This window comes from Schistocerca serialis, chromosome 6 (genome assembly GCF_023864345.2).
Source record: "Schistocerca serialis cubense isolate TAMUIC-IGC-003099 chromosome 6, iqSchSeri2.2, whole genome shotgun sequence".
Taxonomy (NCBI): domain Eukaryota; kingdom Metazoa; phylum Arthropoda; class Insecta; order Orthoptera; family Acrididae; genus Schistocerca; species Schistocerca serialis.
In genome coordinates, this window is record NC_064643.1 from 341,133,532 (window position 1) to 341,148,849 (window position 15,318).

The window sequence follows — 15,318 nt, forward strand, 5'->3', positions numbered from 1 at the left end:
AATTTCATCCCCCACTCTTCCCTCCAGTACTAAATTTGTGAACCCTTGATGTCTCAGAATGTATCCTGTCAATGGATCCCTTCTTTTAGTGAAGTTGTGCCACAAATTTCTTGTCATCCCAATTTTATTCAGTATCTCCTCATTAGTCGGATGGACTACCCAGCTAATCTTTAGCATTCTTCTGTACCAACACATTTCAAAAGCCTCTATTCCATTCTAGTCTAAACTGTTGATCATCCATGTTTCACTTCCATACATGGCAAGATTCCAGAAAAATACCTTCAGAAAAAGACTTCCTTACAGTTAAATCTAAATTCTCTTCTGCAGAAATGATTTTCTTGCCATTGCCAGTCTACATTTTATATCCTCTCTACTTTGGCCATCATCAGTTATTTTGCTGCCCTAATAGCAAAACTCACCTACTACTTTTTGTGTCTTTCTAATCTAATTCCCTCAACATCTGATTTAATTCAACTACATTTCATTATCATTGTTTTTTGTTGATGTTCATCTTATATCCTCCTTTCAAGACATTGTCCATTCTGTTCAACTGCTCTTCCAAGTCCTTTGCTGTCTCTGACAGAATAGTAGTTTCATAGACAATCCTCAAAGTTTTTATTTTTGTTTACAGAAATATAACAATGTTAGTCACTTAGGAATGAAGTAAATAGGAAGCGCAGGGAAACCAAGGTGAAATGGCTGCAAGAAAAATGTGAAGAAATTGAAAAAGAAACGGTTGTCAGAAGGATTGATTGACCATATAGAAAAATGAAAAAGACCTTTGGTGAAATTTAAGGCAAAGGTGGCAACATCAAGATTGCAACAGGGAGCCCACTGTAAAACACAGATCAGAGACAGACAGGAGGAAGAGTAGATTAGGACCTCTACAAGATTGATATGAAAGACATAGGGGAACCAATTAGAGTTAGAGTTTAACAGAGTGTTTGAACACTTGTGATCAAATAAGGCAGAAGGGTTAGATAATATTTTGTCAAAATTTGCAAAGTCATGGGGGAAACTCCCACCAAGTGACTATTCAGGTTGGTGGCTAGGATCTATGAGACTGGTGACATACAACCAGACTTTCGGAGACTTTCGGAAGAATATACTACACACAATAACAAGGACATATAAGTGTAAGAACTATCACTCAGTCAGCTGTACAGTTGAACAGTTCATGGATCCAAGTAGTTGTCAAGAGTGACAGAGAAAAGAATGGAAAAGAAACCGTAGGATCTGTTATGACTATTAGCTTGGCTTTAGGAAAGCTAAAGGCACCATACAGGCAGTTTTGACATTGTGCTTGATAATGGAAACAAGACTTGAGAAAAATCAAGACACTTTCATAAGATTTGTTGATCCACAAAGGGCATTTAAAAATGCAAAATCTTGCAAGATGTTGAAAATTCTCATAAAAATAGGGGTCAGCTATAGGGAAACATGGTTATTATGCAATATGTATAAGAAACAAGAGGCATTACTAAGAATGGATGACCAAGAACAGAGTACTCAGGTTAGCACTGGTGTAAGATAAAAATGCTGTTTTTCATCCCTGTCTTTCGATCCGCACATCAGAGAAGCGATGATGAAATAAAAAAAAAAGTCCAAGAGTTGAGTTAAAATTCAAGGTGATAGAGTACAATGATGAGATTCACTGACGACATTGCTACCTTCAGTGAAAGTGAAGAAGAATTGCAGAAACCTGTTGTATGGAATAAACAGTCTCATGAGCACGTTGTGGATTGAGAGTAAACTGAAGAAAGATGAAAGAAATGAGAAGTAGTGAAATGAGATTAGTGATAAATGTAAAATTGAAATTGATGACCATGAAGTAGATGAAGTTAAGAAATATGCTACCTTGGAATCAAAACAACACTTGACAGGTGAAGCAAGGAGGACATTAAAAACAGACTGGGATGGGGCCCAGAGGAGACTCTTTTGTGTGTGTGTGTGTGTGTGTGTGTGTGTGTGTGAAAGAGAGAGAGAGAGAGAGAGAGAGAGAGAACATGAAACTAACTAACTAATTTCAGTTAGGCTGTGGTGGATTTGTAATGCAGACTGTGGAAAATTATAGAAGGAAATTTTTAGTGTCACCATTTCTATTCCCACTAGTGGGAAGCAACTGGAGACAATAGAAGTATGCTGAAAGCAATGGTAAAATCTTGGCTCAATGTCACATTTAATTTGTATCTGAGTTTTCTCTCCTCTGATCAAGACCTTAACGAAGAGCCTTTAAACTTGGAATTTCTTGCAGTATATTTATAAAAAGAAACTGTCCTCTAATTTGTGACTGTACCAAGAATTCCTTCTGCGACTAAGTGAAGCTCATTATACTGAGTGGTGTGTTACACAGAATCTTCATATTGCTCTAAACAACTCATATATATAACTGACAAGTCTTTCTGATGTTTTGAAATTCACTGTGGATGGAAAAACAATCTTCCACTAACAGTTACGCACAGTAAATTTTCTAAAAAAATTATTTAGATGTTTCATCCTTTGTCATTTGTGCATAGCAAGTAGTCATTCAGATGCCTACAATTGTTAGTTTTCCAAATATGCATCAGCTCTAGCTGCCATAAGTCTGCCATATACTAAATGTCAGGCTTTGATCTGGTAGTCAGTTCTATATCATATTTAATCCATACATATTTTAAAAGTGAATGTATCTGTGTATGTTCCATGTCTCCTCTTAAACCACTGGCTGGATTTCAAACAAACATGGTACACATATCATATACTATCTGGAAAGAACCACTATGGGGTAAGAAACATCTGTCTGTCAAAGAGAGATGTGGTGGTGAAAAAGAGGTGTAGCTCACAATGCAGAAATAGCTACTAGATTTATCCAGTATTTGAGAATGACAACACTTAACAACTTCCAGCAGACTTTGCACATAATTTAAAACTTTTGTAATGCATTTTTTTCTCTGGCAGCCCCCAATAAATGACGAAAGGAAACAATATTATCACTTAATGCAATTTCATTGTTCATGCAGTAAAATTGACACATCAGGCATGACCTTTTAATTTATTACTTATTTACTAATAACTGTATTTGCAATACTTTTTGCAAACATTATTCAGATATAACACAGATTGTGCGTGCAGAAATATATCATCGTATGAAACATATTTCACAAGATATGACATCATAAACACTAGATGTGTTAAAAACCTGCTGCATCGTGGATGACATTTTAATTTATTACTTCCTTATTACTAATGCTGTTAATAACACATTATAAGGGGAATGTCCACATAAAAAATAGGATGTACTTGCAAATTATATCGTTGTACAACACACATTCAGGAGATATGATGTCATAAACATTGAGCTGTGTAAAATGAAACTGGAGGGCAAAATTCGCTAGACATACAGATGAAATGTGTGAACAGATATCTGTGAAATTGTTAAATGTATGTGAAATATGTGTGGTGTATGTATGAAGTCAAAGCTGCAGTAAAAAACTCTTAAATGCCTAAATCAGTTTCAGTCAATCTTGGTACACATGTTATGTGCTGTCTGGAAAGACAGAAAAGAACTGGCAACCTCATATTGGGGTGAGGATGATAACATGGAGAGAGAAGGGAGTAGGAAGATGGACAGAGAGATGGATAGGAGGAAATGTACAGAGAAAAGGATGAGGAAATTGACAGATAGGAGGGGGAGGGGGCGAGAGGAGACGGACAGAGAAAGGAGTAGGAGGAGAGGGACAGAGAGAGGGCTAGGAGGAAAGAGACAAAGAGACATGCAAGGGAGGAAGAGGAGACAGATGGGGGGGGGGGGGGGGGTTGCAAGCATTGGACACTGGGGGGAGAAGGACATGGACAGAGAGAGGTGAAAGGTGGAAATGGAATAATGGAATTGGAATAAATACATACCCAGGCAACACTAAGTACTCAGCTAGTAACTAAATGTTTAGTTATTAAATGAGAGAATATTTCCTGGTCTTGGCATTTACACCAGTTCTTCACGTATAAGCAGCTGTTATTTTACTGCTAGTCAGACAAATTTATTGTTTTGACATTTTGTGTTCACTTTATGAACTGAGGTAGTGAACTCTTTATGTTCCATTTACATATTGCTCTGACATTCCAGGAAAAGAAGAAGATAAAATGCCTGGAGGAGATAACAGGCACTCATTGATACAGACTTATGGTCCTTCAAGAGTACCTTCAGAAAATGAAGAAAATGCAAAGCAGCCTTCGTAAGTATGTTGCTTTTAAATGCCATGGTAGCTAATAGTGATAATTAATGTTATCTTAAATTTTAAGAAAAGTTTGTGATGAAGATGTGGTAGTTTCTGCAGAGTTATTAATATCAGATAATAAATCTTAAGTCACCCAAAAATAAAGATTTGTGTAAATACAAACAGAGTTCTGTCATGCTCACAGGTAAGTTCTAGAAAATGAGGTAGACATTTATATTTACTACTACCACTATTATTAAAATAACAAAAATTAACAGATATCATGTTAACAGAGATAAAAGAAACATCTGTCTTATGAACCCAGTCAAGTGAAAGTAGCTGTTATTGAGAATCTCGTGATAAACTTAGAGCCTCAAGAATGACAGACTGATATGTATAGTATAATTTCAGAATTCTCATTGTTATAGATATTCAGGAAGTCTCTAAGGGAGAACATCAGTTCCAGTTTCGAATTCCTTTATTGTCTCATATCTGATTTTTTGAAACATAACTGGGATTTTTCTTTCTCATTACATTTTTGGGAAATATTGCAAGTTGCATGTAAGAAACAGCAATAATAGCACAATACAAATAGTGAAACTAAATGTCATGACAATCCAGCAGTGAAAACACATATAAAGAGTGTGGAGAAGTAATTATATTACAGCCAGTGAATTATAAATTTGATTGGAAAAGTTAAATACATTTATAACTAGCCAATTATTGAGACCTAATGAGAAAGTTAACTCTTACAGGCATGATATAACTGTAGCTTCCTGGCAGTTGTGTGCCAAACTGGGTCTTGAACATTGGACCTTTACACCAGCAAGTGCTTCATGAACTGAAGCATGACTCGAGACCTACTGTGAGAACAGGTCATGACCCAAGTTTGGAAAGCTCAGTTGGTGAAGGGCTGGCTGACAAAGGTCACAGCATCAAGTTGCAGTCAAGAACCCATCTTTAATCTTCCAGGAAGTTTCAAATCAGCACACACTCAGCTACAAAGTGAAAATTCACAAGAAGCAGTCCCCTAGGCAGTGGCTAAGCCACGTCCCTACAGTATCATTTCTGTCAGGATTGCAGTCCTGGTAGAAATGCAGAAGAACTTGTGCGAAATTTGGAAGGTAGATGATGAGGTATGGCAGAAGTAAAGCTATGAGATCAAGTTGTGAGTTGTGCTTGGATAGCTCAGTTTGTGGAGCAGTAGCCAGCAAAAACAAAGAGCCCAGGTTTGACAGTTGGTCTGACACTCAGTTTTAATCTGCCAGGAAGTTTGAAATCACTGCACACTCCACTACAGAGTGAAAATCCGTCAGATTCTTGTGTTTAAAGAAACAAATGACCTCAGTTAATGTAGCCTATTTCTTCTTTCTGATAAACCTCATTTTTATGTAATACTTGTTTGAAGGGAAAAAAACATTATTTACTGATTTACTGTAAACTTGTAATATATTTGTATTTTATGTGACTCAAAAGTGACATAAGAGTGTTGTACAGTTGAAATTAACTAATTTTGGTGTTCACTTCTCAGGTATTTTTCAGTCATTTATAAAGAACTTTGTTCGGGGCAAAACTTACTTGGTTTGGCCATCGGTGTAACTTGAGGTATAATGAAGTCCGTTTGGCATTTTCTCAAGAGAATAATTGTGCACTACATTGAAATAGCTTTGCAAAATTTGAGACAGGAGAAGACATCTGAAACAATATCCGGTAGCATTTGTTTCCCATATGAGTTTCAAGGATTAAACACCAATTATAAGATGTCCTGAGTTCTGCTGAAGCTGCCTGTTATTTGAATTAAAGTTTTTAATCCCTACTGTTGGCTGATTTTAACCACATGGTCATTGTTGTATGATTATATGTATGCTAATGAGAGAGCATAATCAGTCATAAATAAAAAATAAAAAGGTGAAATCAAACAGTGGAAACTGCAGGTAGGAATATCAACAATGTAGGAAAACATAGATTGCTGCTTACCATAAAGAAGCCACACTAAGTTGCAGACAGGCTCAAGTAAGACACTTAGATAGAGCTTTCAGCCACAGCCTTCATCAGCAAAAGAGAAACACACACCATTCATACAAACAAGCAAGCGCACCTCATGCATACATGATCGATCGCCACCTCCAGCATCTCAGGCCAGAATGTAACAATCATGTGGGATGCAAGCAGGAATATGGACAGGCCAGGGAAAGGAAGGGATAGTAGTGCATGGATGTGGAGAGAGATGAACAATATCTGGTGGAGCGTGCAGTGACTAGAATGCCAACAGGCACAGCATTAGGAGGTTGTGGGGCAGGGAGGTGGGAGAAAAAGGAGCAAAAATGGAGAGGAGCAGGGAAAGATGGGTTAGTGTGTTGGCTGAGGGTGGTAAGCAAAGAGGGTGGGAGACGAGGGTGAGGAGTAGATGGGAGGACAGAGTGGGTGGAAACTGTTGGGTGGAGGATGTGGAGGGGAGAATCCAGATGGCTTGGGTACTGAAGCAATCATTGAAATCAAGCATGTTATGTTCAGCTGAATGTTGCGCCACAGGGTGCTCTTGGCCACAGTATGGCAGGGCCATTCATCCCTGTTGACAGCTGGTTGGTACCATACCAATACAAAAAGCTGTGCAATAATTGCAGCAGAGCTGGTAAATGACATGGCTGCTTCCACAGTTGGCCTGGCCCCTGATAGTGTAGGACAAACCTGTGACAAGACTGGAATAGGAAGTGCTGGGTGGGTGGATTGAGCAGTTCTTGCACCTGTGTCTCCCACAGGGATTATGATCCTTGTGACAATGGTTTGGGATTGGGAGTGGCATAGAAATGGAATAGCATGTAGTGGGGGTTGGGTGGCTGAAGGAACACCACTTTAGGAGGGGTGGAAGTATCTCTGGTAGGATGTACCTCGTTCCAGGGCATAATGACTGGTAATAAAAGCCTGACAAAGTATATGGTTCCATTTTTCCAGTCCAGGGTGGTACCGGATGATGAAGGGGACACTCCTGTGTGGCTGGTTCTTAGGGGTCTTAGGGGTTGTGGGAGGATTGGGGAGTGTGAGGGGAAATGACATGGGAGATCTGTTTGCAGACCAGGTCTGGGAGCTAGTGCCTGTCTGTGAAGGCTATGGTGATATCCTGAGCATACGGAGCAAGTGAGTTATTGTCACTGCCTACATGGCATCCGTAGGTGGCCATGCTGTATGGGAGTGATTTTTTAGTGTGAAAGGAAAGACAGCTGTCAAAATTCAGGTACATGTGTGCATGACGTTTGCTTGCTTTTGTATGTGAATGATGTGTGTTTCTCTTTTTCTGATGAAGACTGTGGCCAAAAGCTCTATGTAAGTGTCTTGATTGTGCCTGTTTGCAGCGTAACATGTCTTCTTCACATAAGTTGCAATCTATCTTTTCCTACATTGTAAATAAAATGGTGAGGCATGTTCAAATGAATTTCAAACCAGTTGGCCATAGTTTGCATTCCAAAACATGACAGGTTAGTCTACTCACTTCTATTGCCAAATTAAATATTCCATTTGGCTATTCAAGGGTGTAGAGTAATCTGTCACACTTTATAATTCAGTCTATAGTCAGTTCAGGGAATTGGAATGAATTTGGTCAACCATTGGAGAGTTTCTTTTACTACTTATTATATTCTTATTTATGACTGTGTATGTGATCTGCTATTGGAATATACTGGGTGTCCCTCCCAAGAGTTGTTGGGTGCATTTTCACTGTTGTTTTGGTAGATATTTTTATTTTCTACAATGTGCAGCTGGATCCAGTCCAAACAAATACTGCTCACTACATCTTTCATGTGACACCCATTGTCATTGGAAAGCATCTGTTTGTTTCCCATTACAAACAAAATTATTTTTAAAGCAGAATTTTGCATTCTGAACAACTAGAGTGGTCTCAAATTAACCTAGTATGAAGTTTGTTTTATTGACAAGGGACGGAAATCCAGCAGTGACAGCACTGCCCTGGCCCACATTGACTGTTACCATCATGCAGCAGCACTCCTCAGTCATGCTGGAGTTCTGGTATCCTTTGTATGTTAATAACTTACTGGTAAAATGAATATCACACTAGACTAATTTGGATGTTCAGGTAAAATTCCACTTAAAAATAATTTTATTTGTGATGGGAAACAAACCAACACTTTCCATCAACACTAGGTGTTGCATGAAAGAAATGATGAGCAATATTCATCTGCACTGACTACAGCTGCACACTACAAAAACAAAATTGCAAATATCTTCCAAAACACCAGAGAAAATGCACCTGACAACTCTTAGCAGAGACACCCTGTTTATTATGGCAGTTGATGAGGACCATGTGGTCAGTGACTAGTAATCATGAAGAAAACATTTTATTCAAATAACAGACTGTCTTAGTGGAATCATGATGTCTTATCAAAAATTCGTGGAACCTGGAGTCAAAGTTCAAAATTCAATCTCCGCTCAACATTTGAAAGAAATTATGTGCAAATATTGTTTAAATTTCTTCATCTGTGTATTATCCCACTGTACTGTAGATATCAGGAGCAACATTAATAGTGCAGAAGAGTGCTCTAAAATTTGCATTTGGTGGAGTGCAGGTTATTTGTGAAAAATATTTTGAAAGCTAAGATTGAAAGCTAAGATACCTTTTGATTACCAGTCACGATTAAAATAATGTATAGACACTGATGAAAGAAGTCTCCTCTTGCTGAGAAAAGAAAAGAACAAAACCAACCTGACTGTATCCCAGTTTCTTGGAGGGTCTTTATAAATTTATATACATATTTGATAAGATCCAGTACGTAAGGCATTACATGTTGACAAATGTACTGTAACATAATATATCTATCTGCATATTCCATAGATAGAAAAATGAAACATATTTTGTAATATGAGTAGTTTTCTTAAATCTATGATTGAAGAGTAATGTAGGTAGTAAATAGTAGGTTTATGAAGGTATGTGGTGAACAATAATTACTGCCATGGTCACAAGTTTAACTCAAGTGCTAACTGAACCTTATAACTACACTTTTATTAAAATATTTGACTGAATGTTTTCAAAATGAAATCCACTTAAATGTACTATCAGACTTCATGGAATTGTTCCATGTCTACCCATTATTGGAAATAATTTTTTAAGTTGTCTGAATTGATGTTGTTTACTGCCTTCAGAAACTTTATTTTGATCTTTAATAAGCCTAAAAAATGCATCAGTTTAAGATTCTTTTCATTTTAGGAAACAGATATCACATGAATAAGGTTGACAAGAAACAATTCTCATTTTGTTTTGGACAAAACTGCCTGACATTCATTGTAATGTGCATAGGAGAATTTTCGTGAAGAAGTGCCATAGTGTCTTAGATAATCATTTACCACACAAAGGAATTTTTGTTCGCTTTCTGTGACATGATTAGAAACAGTTACATAAAAAAAGCAGGGATTATATTCACATTAGATCTCATCTGCTATGCCTTATTAAGTTTGTTGATGAAGCTCCCTTCCTTTGGCTTCATTGTTGTTACCAATACCAGTACCACATGGTAATGTCTTCCTTAATTTCTGACTTCTATGTTCTGTTGGTGTCATACATTCAAACAGCTGGTTCTCTGTTTCACACATGAAGAATGAATTTTACTCTGACCTATTACACCTTCAAAATGTCTATTAAAATCCATTGGCATAAACTCTTGGAAATTTCAGACATTGCCTCCAGTTCACCAGTTGTTATACAATGGCCGTGCTCAAATGCACCATACGTTATAAGAAGCTATTTATCTGTTCTGGAAATTGAATGGGGTGCCAGATGTAGATTCTGTTTGATTGTGATAAACTGTTTTTAGTGTTAAAATCACTCATAAAAGTTTGCCTGTCGGGAAAGCATTATCCATGTAAATTGTTGAAGGCATTGTGACTTGTTGCTACAGATTTCTCAAACAAGGAGCACCATTTGATGATGGCATATTGCTCATTGAGGTCATAATTGGAAAGCTATTGAACATTTCAGTTTAAGATAAAAAAACCACAGACCAAAAAATCACACTGAATTCAGTCTTTCAGACATTTTGTTCTGTTAATCCTATAATGGGATAAGTTCTACACTAACAGTTAGAAGTATCCAGTGCAGGACAGTGCTATACAATATACTGATAATGAAAAATGACTAATATTAATTACTTACTTCGTTAATCATAGGAATTACTTCTAGATTACTTTATACATATGCGAAAAAAATAGCAGCTGAATTGGAAAAAGCCCCACACTATTCAGTGCTCGTTTTATTTAATACCTGAAATAAATGGTTTAGGTATCTTTACACAGAATGCTATTAGCTGTCTACATATTGGCAAAGTCAGTTTATTTAAAATTAACGTTAGAGTTAAGTGGAATTTCCACCCATGAGTCCAAGTATTCTGATAAATTAGAGAAAGAGTGACTAATAATGGACTCTGTAATATAATTGGATAGACAAAAAATCTACTCACCAAGTGGTGGCAGGAGAAAACACATGAGATAAAATGAAATGAGCAAGCTTTAGGGGCCAGTGATTCCTTCTTAGAAGTGTTGAAGGGGATGGAAGAGGGATGAAGGAAAAGAACTGCAAGGTTTGAGAAATGGGGAGAATCATGGAAAAGTCATCCAGAATCCTGTGTCAGGGGAGACTTACAGGATAGTATGAGAAGGAAAGACTGAATGTTGGGGACTGAACTGGATGAGATTTGAAATCTCAAATCTTGTCCGTTGCAGTCCACAACAATCAGTCTTTCATTCTCACCCTGTCTGGTAAGTCTCCCCTCACCTGGGGTTCTGGGAGACTTTTGTGTCACTCTTCCCATTTCCTAAACCTTGCTAGTCCTTTTCCTTCATTCCTCTACCTTTCCCTTCAAATCTTCTGCTAAAAGGGGGAGCCACTAGTTCCAAAAGCCTGCACATTTCCCTGACTTTTATGTGTTTTCTCTTGTTGCCACTTGACGAGTAGATTTTTTGTCCATCCATTTTGTATTTTAAAAAATTGATTATTTTCATTGATATAATAAGGGACTCTGTCATTTTGCCTTTGATTATCTGGGGATTCCTGATTTCCTGCCTGAAGTCTACCACCAACTTGGCACAAGAAAATAGTGTTTCATTCTGAGCTTAAATAGGGATGCATTGCTGATATAGATGTTATTTGTACTTCTGCGTATGTGGTTGTTAACTGTATAGGTTATACTGTGTTCACCTTTGTTATTAACCACAAATGCCATTACAGAGTGGATGTATTTGCATGCAAGCCAAAAGACATTTCTCATTTATAGGTGAAACTGGGGTGGGAAGTGGGAAGGTTCAGAAGGTGTCCCCAAATGGAAGTCTTTGAGTTCCCATATGGTTGTTACAGCGTTAAACAGGTTTAGAGAGACAGAGAAAAAAAAACAATTTTATTAAGACTGATACCAAACAAATACTATTAAAACAGTTGCCAGGATTTTAATTAATTACCATCAAATAGATATCAGTGCTTCAACAAACAACCAGCACTGACTGAATAGTCAGCTGAGTTCACAGAGAAGTTAGCTGAATGTCTCAGAATGAGCTGCTATTAATTACCAAAACACTTGTCATTATGCTGAAACTGAGAACAGTCTTTTTTTAATTACTATTACGAAAAGGACATAATAATGTTTAAAGGGAGGCAGGTAAGACAACAGACTCCAATAATCAGTTTTACCAAATTAAGATAGGTGATCACTTAGTGCACAGTTACAGTCAGCTAAATGATGCACTGAGGTTTAGGACAATTTCTCATTTATGGCTATCATTAGTTATAGAAACCATTTGTCATTACATTGAAATGAGAATTACAGATTTTTGTAAGCAGCAAACAATGATATTAAAGGAAGACAAGCAAGACAGGTCTCTTCACTAAACAACTGTACCAAATTATTTGATTAAGCAACCAGATACAGGTTTCTCCTTTTTTTAAATCTGTAATCACTTAATGCACTGAACAAGCTCAGCAAAGTTACGTGTAGACAGCTGCCATTACTTATGAAACATCTTTTCATATGTTGAAATGAAGTACAGATTTTTTCATAAGTAAAAAACAACTATTTTTAAAATGGGGGGGGGGGGGGGGGGGGGCAGGCAAGGCAGCAGTCTTCAATAAATGGTTATAGCAAATAGTCTTGCTGCAGTGGGATTGCTCATGCTTGAAGGTAACACAAAACCCCCCAGAAGGTGAAAGATGAGGAGGAGATGCAAGAGACAAAGGGAGTTCATTTAGCTTGGGCAGGACAGGACTGTTCTTCCGTTCCTTAAGATGTAAAAGGACTGGGCCACCTCTGCTAGTGTTGAACTGATCTAAAACACCTCCAAGTAGCCATCAGCTCCAAACTGTACTAGAACCAGGCACTCCCACATCATCAGGCTTGACCATTGGGCCCCGCACTATCAAAAGCCTGGAGGTGCTCACTGTTCCAACATAAACTCCAGTTCCTCACTGACCTCGCTGATGAAGAAACCTTCACATGTTGCGCTTTTATCATTATCAAGGGTGCCACTCATGAGGTCCAAAGTTAAGAGGCAAAGACGATCCTAGGGGGAGGACATCAATTGAGTATTGAGCCCACATGGCCCATATACAGTGCTTGTCTGTGCATCACAGTACAATGGTTAGAGGTGACACCTTGTGTAAGAAACACAGCCTGTGTTACTAAACACAGCCTTGTGAAATTCCTTCCCCACAGAAGACAAAGTGCATATTCCAGAATTCAAAACAAGAACAGCTGCAAACATGAGCAACATAGAAATAGATATCCTCGGAGTAGTGAAGCAACTTAAATCACTTAATAGAAGCTAGTTTTCTGGTCCAGACTGTATACCAATTAGATTCCTTTCAGAGTATACTGGTACAGTAGTTCCGTACTTAACAATCATATACAACCATTTGCTTACCGAAATATCTGTACTTAAAGATTGGATAGTTACACAGGTCACACCAGTATTCAAGAAAGGTAGAAGGAATAATCCACTAAATTACAGGCTCATATCATTAACATCAATATGCAGCATGGTTTGGGAACATATATTGTATTCAGACATTATGCGTTACCTCAAAGAGAACAGTCTATTGGCACACAGTCAACACGGAGTTAGAAAACATCATCTTTGTGAAATGCGACTAGCTCTTTACTCACGTGCCATGTTGAATGCTATTGACAAGGGATTTCAAATTGATTCTGTATTTGTAGAGTTCCAGGAGGCTTTTGACACTGTTCCATACAAGCAATTTGTAGTGAAATTGGGTGCTTATGGAATATCATCTCAGTTATGTGACTGGATTTATGATTTCCTTTCAGACAGGTTACAGTTTATAGTAATTGATTGAAAGTCATCAAGTAAAACTGAAATGATTTCTGGCACAAAGTAGTATTTTATGCCCTTTGCTGTTCCTTATCTATATAAACAATTTAGGAGACAATTTGAGCAGCTGTCTTATGTTGTTTGCACATGATGCTGTCATTTATCAATTAGCAAAGTCATCAGAAGATCAAAAAAATTGCAAGATATCTGTATGGTGCAAAATTTGCCAATTGACCTTAAGTAACAAAAAATGTGAGGCCGTCCACATGAGTGCTAAAAGAAATCTATTAAACTTCAATTACACGATAAATCAGTTAAATCCGAAGGCTGTAAATTCAATTCTGAACAACTTATATTGGAAGGAACACATAGAAAATGTTGTAGGGAAGGCTAACCAAAGACTGCATTTTATTGGCAGGAGACTTAGAAAATGTAAAAGATCTACTAAAGAGACTGCCTACACTACACTTATCTGTCCTCTTTTTAGAATACTCCTGTCTAGTGTGGAATCCTTACCAGATAGTACTGACAGAGTGCATCAAGAAAGTTCAAAGAAAGGCAGCATGTTTTTTTATTATTGCAACATAGGGGAAAGATGTCACTGAAATGATACAGGATTTGGGTTTGACATCATTAAAATAAGAGAAGTGAGAGGTCGTACAGAAAGACATAGATGTTCATTTTTTTCCACGTAGTGTACAAGATTGGAATAATCGAGAATTATTTTGAAGGTGGTTCGATGAACCATCTGCCAGGCACTTAAGTGTGATTTGCAGAGTATCCATGTAGATGTAGATGTAGAAAAGGTGAAATGTGAGCACCATAAACCATGGGAAAAATAATGTTTATTATTGTGGGGAATTCCTATGGATTTATTTCACTATCATCATCCTTCTTATGTTGAGCTTCATTGTCTAATGGGAAATTGTGTACCTGAACACCGAAATGTTGTGGGAGCACAGTGTTTTCAATCAGCCTTTAATCTATCTCACACCTCTCAATGATGTGAAAATTCAACAGCATTAAGCCACACAGAATTATTATTCCTCCTTGTTTGTCCTTATAATATAACTAGCATGAATTTAAGGAACAGCACACTTTTTAAAGGTAGGTGAGGGGTTATTCATTTCAATTTGTACAATTCAGGCAGAACAGAGGAGTGCGTAGAGTACTTGTTTGAATTATTTGACCTAATTCACTTTTCTGCTCTGGCAGTAGTTCATTCACTACCTTACGCAGACAGACCAGACCTGTTGCCAATAAAAATGAGAACAAGTGTGAAAGAAACCTAAATTATTAGATCTGAATCATAAGCTTCCACAATTGTAAGTACATTACAGGAGTAGATATGTGGTGGCTGAGTAAATCCCCGTAATTTAAGACAGATGTTTCTGGCACAAGCTGTCATCTGATAGATGCCAGCATCTGAGGCATAGTTATTTTGCTTTTACCTGCTATTTCAGTTAAATTTTACTGTGTAGTTTTCATTGGAGGAAAAAAAAGAAACATGCACAATCATTCAGCGATTTGGTTTTTGCTTTTGAATTAGAAAACATTTGACACAATAGAAGTAAAATTGTATGCTGTTTAAGATGACATTTCACCATCATTGATAACAGTTAGATATTGATTTAAAAATTTAAATGTGGTTGAACATATGTCTATGGCAAGGATCATCTAGAGTATTTGACAGATATGGGTATTGAAGAAATCATTGGAAAATTCCATGACATGATTCTCATTGACCACAGAGTGAGTGTGTGCAAAGTAGCAGAAACTGTAAGTCACTTCCCTACTGGACTGGTGT

The 15,318-nt window shown here is 37.4% G+C and overlaps 1 protein-coding gene across 1 annotated transcript in view; it reads left to right on the forward strand.

The window, feature by feature from the left end:
* The window catches only part of LOC126484512 (protein madd-4-like), a 320,139-nt gene that overhangs the window by 65,522 nt on the left and 239,299 nt on the right, over positions 1–15,318 (forward strand). Inside the window, exon 7 of the mRNA XM_050108049.1 lies at positions 4,103–4,211. Within this exon, the coding sequence (XP_049964006.1) occupies positions 4,103–4,211 (109 nt within the window). The remainder of the gene's footprint in view (positions 1–4,102; positions 4,212–15,318) is intronic.